The sequence below is a fragment of the Coregonus clupeaformis genome, chromosome 17, assembly GCF_020615455.1.
Source record: "Coregonus clupeaformis isolate EN_2021a chromosome 17, ASM2061545v1, whole genome shotgun sequence".
NCBI classification, from domain to species: Eukaryota; Metazoa; Chordata; class Actinopteri; order Salmoniformes; family Salmonidae; genus Coregonus; species Coregonus clupeaformis.
Window position 1 is genome coordinate 53,707,509 of NC_059208.1, and position 13,148 is coordinate 53,720,656.

Below are 13,148 nucleotides of genomic sequence, written 5' to 3' on the forward strand. Positions count from 1 at the left end.
AATTTGTCTCCCAGTGTCTGTTGGAAAGCAGACTGAACCAGGTTTTCCTCTAGGATTTTGCCTGTGCTTAGCTCTATTCCGTTTATTTTTATCCCAAAACAAACGTCCTAGTCCTTGCCAATGACAAGCATACCCATAACATGATGCAGCCACCACCATGCTGGAAAATATGAATAGTGGTACTCAGTGATGTGTTGTGTTGGATTTGCCCCAAACATTACGCTTTGTATTCAGGACATAAAGTTCATTTCTTTGCCACATTTTTTGCAGTTTTACTTTAGTGCCTTACTGCCAAACAAGATGCATGTTTTGGAATATTTATATTCTGTACAGGCGTCCTTCTTTTCACTCTGTCATTTAGGTTAGTATTGTGGAGTAACTACAATGTCATTGATCCATCCTCAGTTATCTCCTATCACAACCATTAAACTCTGTAACTGTTTTAAAGTCACCATTAGCCTCATGGTGAAATCCCTGAGTGGTTTCCTTCCTCTCTGGCAACTGAATTAGGAAGGACGCCTGTATCTTTGTAGTGACTGGGTATATTGATACACCATCGAAAGTGAAATGAATAACTTCACCATGCTCAAAGGGATATATATATATTTTTTACCCATCTACCAATAGGTGCCATTCTTTGCGAGGTATTTGAAAACCTCCCTGGTCTTTGTGGTTGAATCTGTGTTTAAAATTAACTGCTCGACTGAGTGACCTTACAGATAATTGTATGTGTGGGGTACAGAGATGAGGTAGTCATTCAAAAATCATGTTAAACACTATTATTGCACACAGTGACTCCATGCAACTTATTTTGTGAACTTATTTTGTCTTGACATAACAAAGGGGTTGAATACTTATTGACTCAAGACATTTCAACTTTTCATTTTTAATTAATATGTAAAAGATTCTAAAAACATAATTCTACTTTGACATTATGGGGTATTGTGTGTCGGCCGGTGACACAAAATCTCAATTGAATCCATTTTAAATTCAGGCTGTAACACAACATGTGGAAAAGGTCAAAGGGTGTGAATACTTTCTGAAGACACTATTATTTGCTGTTGTCACTTTGTCAATGAACACACCCTGAAGAACTGAATGGTCTATGTTACCACCTTATTAATAGGCCTACATTGTGCAGTAGGATGCGTTGATTAGTTGATTGACAGGTGTACTGCAGAACGATAAACAGTCCGTTGGTGTGGATGCTCGTCAACATCTATAGTTATGTGTAATTTATTGTTAACGTTAATGTTATCCTCCTTGGAGTGGCTTTACGGCATAGCATTCATTGATGACATCATCGAAATCAGAGCAAGAAAACTATCAAAGGACCACTAGGTATACTTAAAATGGGACAGGCTAATCAAAAAATGAAACGATAAACAATGTGCTCGTCTCCACCTCATACAAACTTAAATCGGGTGCTGGATCCTCGTATATAATCAAAAGAACAGAAATAAGACAGCACTACGGTATATAAACTTAAATCAAAATTTTTATTCCCGCACGAATGTTTGGGGTTTGAGCCCTTCTTCAGCGTGCAAGGCAATGGCAGTCAATGTCACGACAACAAGACCTCACAGGTGGGCATAATGATACATTCACAGTCAGTATTGGCCCAATCAAGAGACCCCAGCAGAGAGCTGTAGGGGAAACAAATAAAGGTAGACACACAACACAAATACATTATGATGTCATTACCTAAATGTTTGGCCTATTTAGAATCTACTACAAAACACCTATCAAAAAAAAAATACATTGCTCATTAAGGCCTGCTGGGCCATGAGTTCCCAAGCGGTCTATCCAATATGTCTCTGCAGAAGTAATGTATCCCTATCTCCTCCCCTGCGTGGTGCCTTCACCAATTCAATACTCATAAGGCACTTAGTTGATGATTATGGCTATTGAAATGCCTGGCAACAGGAGATTTTTCATCATGGTTCTGAATGGAGCTCTTATGCTCACATATCCTTGTCTTAAGTTCACGTTTGGTCTTACCCACATAATACAAGTGACAGGAACACTGAAGGAGATATACAACATGTTATTCTACCTCAAACCTTTATCCTCTCACCCCAATGGGGACGGATAAGAGAGTTCCCTCTGATCATGGCATAGCAATGGACACAGTTGTGACAAGGGAAACTGCCATCAGGAATGATAGACATAAAAAGTGATGCTTTTTTCTTAGGCAAATCTGACCTAACTAAACAATCCCGTAAATTTGAGGGTATCTTATAGCAAAACCTTGGGGGGGATTAAAATGCTTTACCAAAGCTGGGGTCGCTGTGTAATATGTGCCAATGTCTATTAACCACTTCCTGGATCGACCTTGAAATAGGACTGTAGATGGACACCAAAGTTGCAGAGGAGGGAAGAGGGATTCCTTTGACGTGTTTGACATAATGCCTTGTCTAACTCTCTTAAGGCAATTGTCCAATAATTCTTCTTTACACCCTCTTGTTTTGAATCGTTCACATAAATCTTTGGCATGTACATCAAATGATAAATCAGAGTCACAAATGCGCCTAATGCGAAGGAGTTGGTCAACTACAGGCTAATCAAATCCACAAGTTTGCAATAGAGGAATAATGGAGTTAAATAGGCCTAGTGCATGAGCGGCTGTAACAAAATACTAGACAGAGACGAGAATAACTCAAAGAAGACTTGGATATAGGACAAAAACAAAACCCGAGGCCGAGCGTCACCTTTGCCAGTGGCAGAACAGAGGCATGAACCAGTTGTCTGCCTGTAAATAAGTCACACCACAGAGACTCGCCAGACAGAACTGGGCCTACCACTTCCTTATCTTGCTTGTTAGATTCCAAGCCATTCATCTTTCATGAGGAGATTATAGTGGGACCCTGGCTTCCCTGAGGGTACCTGGTAGGAGGCTGGCAATATCACTCGCTCTCTCACTCACTGCATTATTCATTCTATGGTAGTCCTCGGATGTTGCTTACAGAATGAGCTAATTGGAGCTGCATGGACATTGAAACAATCCCATATGCCTGCCTGCTAATGCTGCATGTTTAAACATGTAGATGACATTATAGAACAAGTGGTCTGTAAAGATTTTCTCTGTACATAAAAAACACAAAATGCATTGTTTACAACATCAATAAGCTACACAGTGACAGTGGAGAGGAGTGGCAAGCCAGCGAACTATTTCAAAGACCAGAGCCAAAGGACGTGAGGGGACAGCGAGGTGCTATGGACTGTTTCCCTGACTGGCTCCCTTCTTTACAATACCAGCAATTCCATCGCTCTCAATGCCATCCTATCGGTTTCTTCATCATCATCATCAACCATCATCCCGTCAAGTTTCTAATGGTCACAATGTATCGATTTATATTGTATTTTTTTGTACTTGTATGCGCAATTCAGCTTTTAGCTAACATGTATACAAAATATAACTATCATTGCACGCGCGATAGAACTGAGACTTTTTTTTTTAGCACGTTGCTGGATGCTCCTCTCAAAAACAATAACAAAGGTACTGGAGCGAACAGTGGTGCTGTTTCTCCCTATATGGATTTCAGCTTTAAAGGGATATTTCACCCAAATTACATATTGGTTTCTTTACCCTGTAAGCAGTCTATGGACAAGGTATGACAGCAATCCATGCTTTGGTTTAGTTTTCCCTGCACTGTTTCCACATGCTAAAGTTTTAGCATTTGTGGCACAAATCCCATTCAAGTCATGAGACCGATATCTGACTCGTTTCAGGAAACTAGGCGTATGTCGCACGTCACTACTTCAGAGTGGCAGCATTTGAAACTTAACATTTATTTTTTATCAAAATGCTTTTTTTGGTAGAAATGCCTTCTGGAACATGTGAACTTTAATGTGCCTTAATAACAAACTTGCATTCCATCCATAAATATGAATAACATAGTTAAATTACGAGCCTAATTGGTTTAGCCATGGAAAAAGACAGGAACCTTCCCACTAGCTATGATTGTCTGAGATAATGTATGGGCTAGACATGCCGGGAGATGAGTTTGGATTGGTCTGCCATGTAGCTCGCTTCTGTCTATAACGTGAGCTGTTCAGTATGTGTTGACAGTCCTTTCTACCGCGCCGTTTTTGTAAGATATAAGGTTAGCCATCGAGAACTAAACAAACGTTTTCTCAACAATATTGATGCCCTGAATTTCGCAGGCTCTTTTGACAGATCAGTAGGAAAAAGTGATGGGCTACTTTCTGCACACACCACGGTCAGTGTGAACCGGAGTGACGTGACACAAAGCTGGCCAAACAAGATGTAACTACTAACAAAACTGAGTTATATCAAATTGTATTTGTCACATGCGCCGAATACAACAGGTGCAGACCTTACCGTGAAATGCTTAGATACAAGCCCTTAACCAACAACGCAGTTCAATAAATAGAGTTAAGAAAATATTTACTAAATAAACTAAGTTCAAAATATATATACAAATAAATATATATATAATGAGGCTATATACAGGGGCTACCGGTACCAAGTCAATGTGCGGGGGTACAGGTTAGTCGAGGTCATTTGTACATGTAGGTAGGGGTAAAGTGACTATGCATAGGTAATAAACAGCGAGTAGCAGCAGTGTAAAAACAAAGGGGGGGTGGGGGTCAATGTAAATAGTCCGGGTGGCCATTTTATTAATTGTTCAGCAGTCTTATGGTTTGGGGGTAAAAGCTGTTAAGGAGCCTTTTGGTTCTAGACTTGGCACTCCGGAACCGCTTGCCATGCGGTAGCAGAGAGAAGAGTATGAATTGGGTGACTGGAGTCTTTGACAATTTTTTGGGCCTTCCTCTGACACCGCCAAGTACAGTTGAAGTCGGAAGTTTACATACACCTTAGCCAAATACATTTAAACTCAGTTTTTCACGATTCCTGACATTTAATCCTAGTAAAGATTCCCTGTTTTAGGACAGTTAGGATCACCACTTTATTTCAAGAATGTGAAATGTCAGAATAATAGTAGAAAGAATGATTTATTTCAGTTTTTATTTATTTCATCACATTCCCAGTGGGTCAGAAGTTTACATACATTCAATTAGTATTTGGTAGCATTGCCTATATATTGTTTAACTTGGGTCAAATGTTTTGGGAAGCCTTCCACAAGCTTCCCACAATAAGTTCCTCCAAACATGACGATGGTCATTATGGCCAAACAGTTATATTGTTGTTTCATCAGACCAGAGGACATTTCTCAGAAAAGTAAGATCTTTGTCCCCATGTGCAGTTGCAAACCGTAGTCTGGATTTTTTATGGCAGTTTTGGAGCAGTGGCTTCTTCCTTGCTGAGCGGCCTTTCAGGTTATGTCGATATAGGACTTGTTTTACTGTGGATATAGATACTTTTGTACCTGTTTCCTCCAACATCTTCACAAGGTCCTTTGCTGTTGTTCTGGGATTGATTTGCACTTTTCGCACCAAAGTACGTTCATCTCTAGGAGACAGAACGTGTCTCCTTCCTGAGCGGTATGATGGCTGCGTGGTCCCATGGTGTTTATACTTCAAATCAAATCAAATCAAATGTTATTGGTCACATGCGCCGAATACAACAGGTGCAGACATTACAGTGAAATGCTTACTTACAGCCCTTAACCAACAGTGCATTTATTTTTAACAAAAAAAGTAAGAATAAAACAACAACAAAAAAAAAGTGTTGAGAAAAAAAAGAGCAGAAGTAAAATAAAGTGACAGTAGGGAGGCTATATATACAGGGGGTACCGTTGCAGAGTCAATGTGCGGGGCACCGGCTAGTTGAGGTAGTTGAGGTAATATGTACATGTGGGTAGAGTTAAAGTGACTATGCATAAATACTTAACAGAGTAGCAGCAGCGTAAAAGGATGGGGTGGGGGGGGCAGTGCAAATAGTCCGGGTAGCCATGATTAGCTGTTCAGGAGTCTTATGGCTTGGGGGTAGAAGCTGTTGAGAAGTCTTTTGGACCTAGACTTGGCACTCGGTACCGCTTGCCGTGCGGTAGCAGAGAGAACAGTCTATGACTAGGGTGGCTGGAGTCTTTGACAATTTTGAGGGCCTTCCTCTGACACCGCCTGGTATAGAGGTCCTGGATGGCAGGAAGCTTTGCCCCAGTGATGTACTGGGCCGTACGCACTACCCTCTGTAGTGCCTTGCGGTCGGAGGCCAAGCAGTTGCCATACCAGGCGGTGATGCAACCAGTCAGGATGCTCTCGATGGTGCAGCTGTATAATTTTTGAGGATCTGAGGACCCATGCCAAATCTTTTAAGTCTCCTGAGGGGGAATAGGCTTTGTCGTGCCCTCTTCACGACTGTCTTGGTGTGTTTGGACCATGATAGTTCGTTGGTGATGTGGACACCAAGGAACTTGAAGCTCTCAACCTGTTCCACTACAGCCCCGTCGATGAGAATGGGGGCGTGCTCAGTCCTACTTGTGTACTATTGTTTGTACAGATGAACGTGGTACCTTCAGGCGTTTGGAAATTGCTCCCAAGGATGAACCAGACATGTGGAGGTCTAACATTTTTGTTGAGGTCTTGGCTGATTTCATTAGATTTTCCCATGATGTCAAGCAAAGAGGCACTGAGTATGAAGGTAGACCTTGAAATACATCCACAGGTACACCTCCAATTGACTCAAATGATGTCAATTAGCCTATCAGAAGCTTCTAAAGTCATGACATCATTTTCTGGAATTTTCCAAGCTGTTTAAAGGCACAGTCAACTTAGTGTATGTACACTTCTGACCCACTGGAATTGTGATACAGTGATTTCTAAGTTAAATAATCTGTCTGTAAACAATTGTTGGAAAAATTACTTGTGTCATGCACAAAGTAGATGTCCTAACCGACTTTCCAAAACTATAGTTTGTTAACAAGAAATTTGTGGAGTGGTTGAAAAATAAGTTTTAATGACTCCAACTTAAGTGTATGTAAACCTCCGACATCAACTGTATATAGGTCCTGGATGGCAGGAAGCTTGGCCCCAGTGATGTACTGGGCCGTATGCACTACCCTCTGTAGCGCCTTACGGTCAGATGCCGAGCAGTTTCCATACCAGGCGGTGATCAGGATACTCTCGATGGTGCAGCTGTATAACTTTTTGAGGATCTGGGGACCCATGCCAAATCTTTTCAGTCTCCTGAGAGGGAAAAGGTGTTGTCGTGCCCTCTTCAAGACTGTCTTGGTGTGTTTGGACCATGATAGTTTGTTGGTGATGTGGACACTCGACCCGCTCCACTACAGCCACGTCGATGTTAATGGGGGCGAGTTCGGCCCTCCTTTTCCTGTAGTCCATGATCAGCTCCTTTGTCTTGCTCATATTGAGGGAGAGGTTGTTGTCCTGGCACCACACTGCTAGGTCTCTGACCTCCTCCCTATAGGCTGTCTCATCGTTGTCTGTGATTTTGCCTAACACTGTTTTGTCGTCAGCAAACTTGATGGTGTTGGAGTCGTGTTTGGCCACGCAGTTGTGGGTGAACAGGGAGTACAGGAATGGACTAAGCACACACCCCTGAGGGAACCCAGTGTTGAGGATAAGCGTGGCAGATGTGTTGTTGCCTGAGGGTGGCCCATCAGGATGTCCAGGATCCAGTTGCAGAGGGAGGTGTTTAGTCCCAGGGTCCTTAGCTTAGTGATGAGCTTTGTGGGCACTATGGTGTTGAACGCTGAGCTGTAGTCAATGAACAGCATTCTCACATAGGTGTTCCTTTTGTCCAGGTGGAAAAGGGTAGTGTGGAGTGCAATTGAGATTGCGTCATCTGTGGATCTGTTAGGGCAGTATGCGAATTGGAGTGGGTCTAGGGTTTCCGGGATGATGGTGTTGATGTGAGCCATGACCAGCCTTTCAAAGCAGTTCATGGCTACAGACGTGAGTGCTATGGGGCGGTAGTCATTTAGGCAGGTTACCTACGCTTTCTTGGATCCAGTCTGCCGTGAAGCATTCATCCATGTATACGGGTAAGAGTCTAGCTACATTTTCCAGATATACGTTTCTAATTTAGTCAGAAAGTCATTTTTATTGCAAGTTAAGCGTACTGTTAGTTAGCTATCAAACGTTAGCTTGCTGGCACGCTAGCTAATGTTACATGTATGATCTGTGTAGTAATATTATTTGAATCAGAAATTCATTTGCATTGCTAGTTATTGCCTAAGGTTAGCTAGCAAACATTGAACCTAGTTTGTTAGCTTTAACTACCTGCAGATTCATACTACAGCTATGACAATGTTTGTATTGGTGGGGTTATAAATGTATCAACATTAAAAGCAGAATTACTTTCCCATTGTTCCTCAACTGCAATGTATGATATACCATTTTCTCTACTTTTATCCAATGTAAAATACACCATTTAAAATGTTGCTACATAAGACTGAATCGAGGAGGTCTGTCACATATTAGCATTTTTCAACCATAATGTTAAAAACACCTAAAAGTGACTTTGTTGATCTTCACAATCAATTTTAGATACTTTTGGATGATTTGGACATGATGCGCAAAAAATGCTAATATCGATCCCGTAGCCTAATAACAGGGTAAGCAAACCAATGTGTCATTTTGTAATTTGGGTGAACTATCCCTAAGCCTCCTTGACGTCTGCTGGTAATGAAGGAAGAGAGAGCTTCCTTTTTTTTGAATTCCTTTATTGAAGGTTTTTATCATAATGTCAGCCAAATAAACAGTGTGCATTTTCATACAGGGTTCTGGGAACCAACATGTACACTACCTGTTGAACTTCTCTTAGATGGATTTCTATCAGTCCAGATCCCTTTATAGTGTTTGAATATGATAATAAATCATATTGTCCAGGGACATTGTATGTATACAGCTTTAACTTTAACTCCTGCTGACAACTAGGGCCACTACGATTCATATTCATATGTAAATGCCATGCCTACGATGAGTGACAGAGAAGCTAATCGCTCCAGATGAGACATGATAACTAAATGTCACATCACTTCTCTGAGTCTCCATGGCTACCTGCCTCTGTGGCGTCTAACTGTTTTACTCACGTGGAGCTGAGTGATGTTGAAGTTAGACTTGACAGGACACAGTTCCCACGTCTCGTTCTCCAGAAACATCCGCAACTCCTCCAGGCGCGTCCTGGGGTGCAGAGAGAAAGAGGGATGAAGAGAAAACAAACAAAGAAAGAAAGAGAAAGAGACAAGAAGAAGAGTGAAGAAGTCAGCGTTTGCCGATTAATGACCCGTTACCATTTACTTTCAAGCACAAGGGCTCCTGCTCTCCCAGAGTTCCAGATGAAATGCTTAAACAGAACGGGGAAATGTCACGGTGGGCATGGAAGGCAGTTTGTAGAGGGAGAAAGGACAGTCCCCCCACCCTCCCCCCGCTTGCGAGACCCCCCACCCGCCACCTCTCTCTTGTGGGTCAATCCCAATTCATCCACACGAAATGTCAGTGTAAACATCAAACATTACAGAGTCCTGGTCCCACAGCATACAGGTGTTTGAATATATGGAACAATATATCTCACAACACCGACCAGTCACAGGGATTATTACGAGGTGTTCTGTTAGAAAAACAGTGTGCCAGATAAGTTAGTCATGTAACACCTTTTGTATTCAGAATAAGAGATTTGGTATTCAAGCACACACAGTGGATGGGGAGTGTAGTCAGTGCACAGACATAGCAGATATCTTGAAGCATCTCTTGAATCATTATAAGTTATTAGGGGACAGAAAAAGTAGCTACAATGTCATATCCCCCGCTAACCCAGAGAGGCACAATATATATTGTGGTCCTCTGTAGCTCAGCTGGTAGAGCACGGCGCTTGTAACGCCAGGGTAGTGGGTTCGATCCCCGGGACCACCCATGCACAAAAATGTATGCACGCATGACTGTAAGTCACTTTGGATAAAAGCGTCTGCTAAATGGCATATTATATTATTATAATGTCAAAATGCAGCCAGCGCGACATAGTGAAGGCCCCACACAGTTTGCTGACGAGTAATGGCTTCATGTCTGCCTCGCAAGTTGTTGAGTATTCAGACATAATGTGAAAATTATGCATTGGGTGCGGAGAGGGAGAAGGGGCACAGTGGGAGCGTGTCCTAGCATTGCTGACAGGGGAAATGGGATCAATGCAGAGTTGACCACAGAGAGCATGCTGGGCTGGCTGTCCGCCTTTGTCCCGTCTCTCTGCGGGAAGATCTGTTGCTTACTCCTCACAAACCACATTGGAGGAGCAGGCCAGAGGTCCCTCAACACACTCCCTCCCTCCCTCCCTCCCTCCCCCTCCCTGAAATAAACAATGAAAAAATTGACAGTAAACATTACACTCACAAAAGTTCCAAAAGAATAAAGACATTTCAAATGTTATTATGTCTATATACAGTGTTGTAATGTTAAAGTACAAAAGGGAAAATAAATAAACATCATTATGGGTTGTTCTTCACTGGTTGCCCTTTTCTTGTGGCAACAGGTCACAAATCTTGCTGCTGTGATTGCACACTGTGGTATTTCACCCAATAGATATGGGAGTTTATCAAAATCGGGTTTGTTTTCTAATTCGTTGTGGGTCTGTGTAATCTGAGGGAAATATGTGTCTCTAATATGGTCATACATTTGGCAGGAGGTTAGGAAGTGCAGCTGTTTCCACCTCATTTTGTGGGCAGTGTGCACATAGCCTGTCTTCTCTTGAGAGCCAGGTCTGCCTACGGCGACCTTTCTCAATAGCAAGGCTATGCTCACTGAGTCTGTACATAGTCAAAGCTTTCCTTAAGTATGGGTCAGTCACAGTGGTCAGGTATTCTCTGCCACTGTGTACTCTCTGTTTAGGGCCAAATAGCATTCGAGTTTGCTCTGTTTTTTTGTTAATTCTTTCTAATGTGTCAAGTAATTATCTTTTTGTTTTCTCATGATTTGCTTGGGTCTAATTGTGTTGCTGTCCTGGGGCTCTGTGGGGTCTGTTTGTGTTAGTGAACAGAGCCCCAAGACCAGCTTGCTAAGCGGACTCTTCTGCAGGTTCATCTCTTTGTAGGTGATGGCTTTGTTATGGAAGGTTTGGGAATCGCTTCCTTTTAGGTGGTTGTAGAATTTAACGGCTCTTTCCTGGATTTTGATAATTAGCGTGTATCAGTCTAATTCTGTTCTGCATGCATTATTTGGTGTTTTACATTGTACACAGAGAATCTTTTTTCTCAATTTGGTGTTTGTCCCATTTTGTGAGTTCTTGGTTGGTGAGCGGACCCCAGATCTCACAAACATAAAGGGTAATGTGTTCTATAACTGATTCAAGTATATTTAGCCAGATCCTAATTGGTATGTCGAATTTTATGTTTCTTTTGATGGCATAGAAGGCCCTTCCTGCCTTCTCTCTCTATATATATATACACCACCAGTCAAAAGTTTGGACACACCTACTGATTCAAGGGTTTTGCTTTATTTTTACATGTTTTTACATTGTAGAATAATAGTGAAGACATCAAAACTAGCAAATAACACATATGGAATCATGTAGTAAACAAAAAAGTGTTACAAAAAAAAATACAAAATTGATATTTGAGATTCTTTAAATAGCCACCGTTTGCCATGATGACAGCTTTGCACACTCTTGGCATTCTCTAAACCAGCTTCATGAGGTAGTCACCTGGAATGCATTTCAATTAACAGGTGTGGCTTCTTAAAAGTTAATTTGTGGAATTTATTTCCTTCTTAACGCTATGTAGCCAATCAGTTGTGTTGTGACAAGGTAGGGGGGTATACAGAAGATAGCCCTATTTGGTAAAAGACCAAGTCCATATTATGGCAAGAACAGCTCAAATAATCAAAGAGAAACGACAGTCCATCATTACTTTAAGACATGAAGGTCGTCAATACGGAACATTTCAAGAACTTTGACTTTGCAGTCGCAAAAACCATCAAGAGCTATGATGAAACTGGCTCTAATGAGGAACTCCACAGGAATGGAAGACCCAGAGTTACCTCTGCTGCAGAGTATAAGTTCATTAGAGTTACCAGACTCAGAAATTGCAGCCCAAATAAATGCTTCACAGAGTTCAAGTAACAGACACATCTCAATATCAACTGTTCAGAGGGGACTGTGTGAATCAGGCCTTCATGGTCGAATTGCTGCAAAGACACCACTAGTAAAGGACACCAATAAGAAGAAGAGACCTGCTTGGGCCAAGAAACACAAGCAATGGACATTAGACCGGTGGAAATGTGTCCGTTGGTCTGGGGTCCAAATTTGAGATTTTCGGTTCAATCCACCATGTCTTTGTGAGACGCGTTGTGGGTGAACGGATGATCTCCGCATGTGTAGTTCCCACCGTAAAGCATGGAGGAGGAGGTGTTATGGTGTGGGGATGCTTTGCTGGTGACACGGTCTGTGATTTATTTAGAATTCAAGGCACACTTAACCAGCATGGCTAACACAGCATTCTGCAGCGATCGCCATCCCATCTGGTTTGGGCTTAGTGGGACTATAATTTGTTTTTCAACAGGACAATGACCCAACACACCTCCAGGCTCTGTAAGGGCTATTTTACCAAGAAGGAGAGTGATGGAGTGCTGCATCAGATGACCTGGCCTCCACAATCCCCCGACCTCAACCCAATTGAGATGGTTTGGGATGAGTCGGAAGGCAGAGTGAAGGAAAAGCAGCCAACAAGTGCTCAGCATATGTGGGAACTCCTTCAAGACTGTTGGAAAAGCATTTCAGGTGAAGCTGGTTGAGAGTGTGCATAGCCGTCATCAAGGCAAACGGTGGCTATTTGAAGAATCTCAAATATAAAATATATTTTGATTTGTTTAACACAAATTTGGTTACTACATGATTCCATATGTGTTATTTCATAGTTTTGATGTCTTCACTATTATTCTACAATGTAAAAAATTGTAAAAATAGGTGTGTCCAAACTTTTGACTGGTACTGTTCTATATAGGTTGGGGAGAACAATATTATTATTATGTAATCAGACCAGTGTTCAACCAGGGAAACATTCATATAACTTTGGCAAACATTCGCTAGCTAGGGGCGAGATGCCTCACCTGTGATAGTTCTTGAAGTAGTTGACACTTTGACATTTAATGGACTCCTGCAGCAACTCGGACTTACTACCACAGAACTCCTCCCCCACTTGCATCAGCCTGAGAGGGGGAGGGGAGGGTGGATGAGACACAAATGAGGAACAATGCAAAATGAGATGGAAAGAAGA

At 42.0% G+C, this 13,148-nt stretch overlaps 1 protein-coding gene across 1 annotated transcript in view; it reads right to left on the reverse strand.

Annotated features, from left to right (window-relative positions):
* Positions 1-13,148, reverse strand: part of LOC121586746 (syndetin-like) — a 291,135-nt gene that overhangs the window by 121,252 nt on the left and 156,735 nt on the right. The window contains exons 16-17 of the mRNA XM_041903695.2: positions 12,982-13,080; positions 8,982-9,072 (exon numbers count right to left, since the gene is read on the reverse strand). Coding sequence (XP_041759629.2) covers positions 8,982-9,072; positions 12,982-13,080 — 190 coding nt within the window. The remainder of the gene's footprint in view (positions 1-8,981; positions 9,073-12,981; positions 13,081-13,148) is intronic.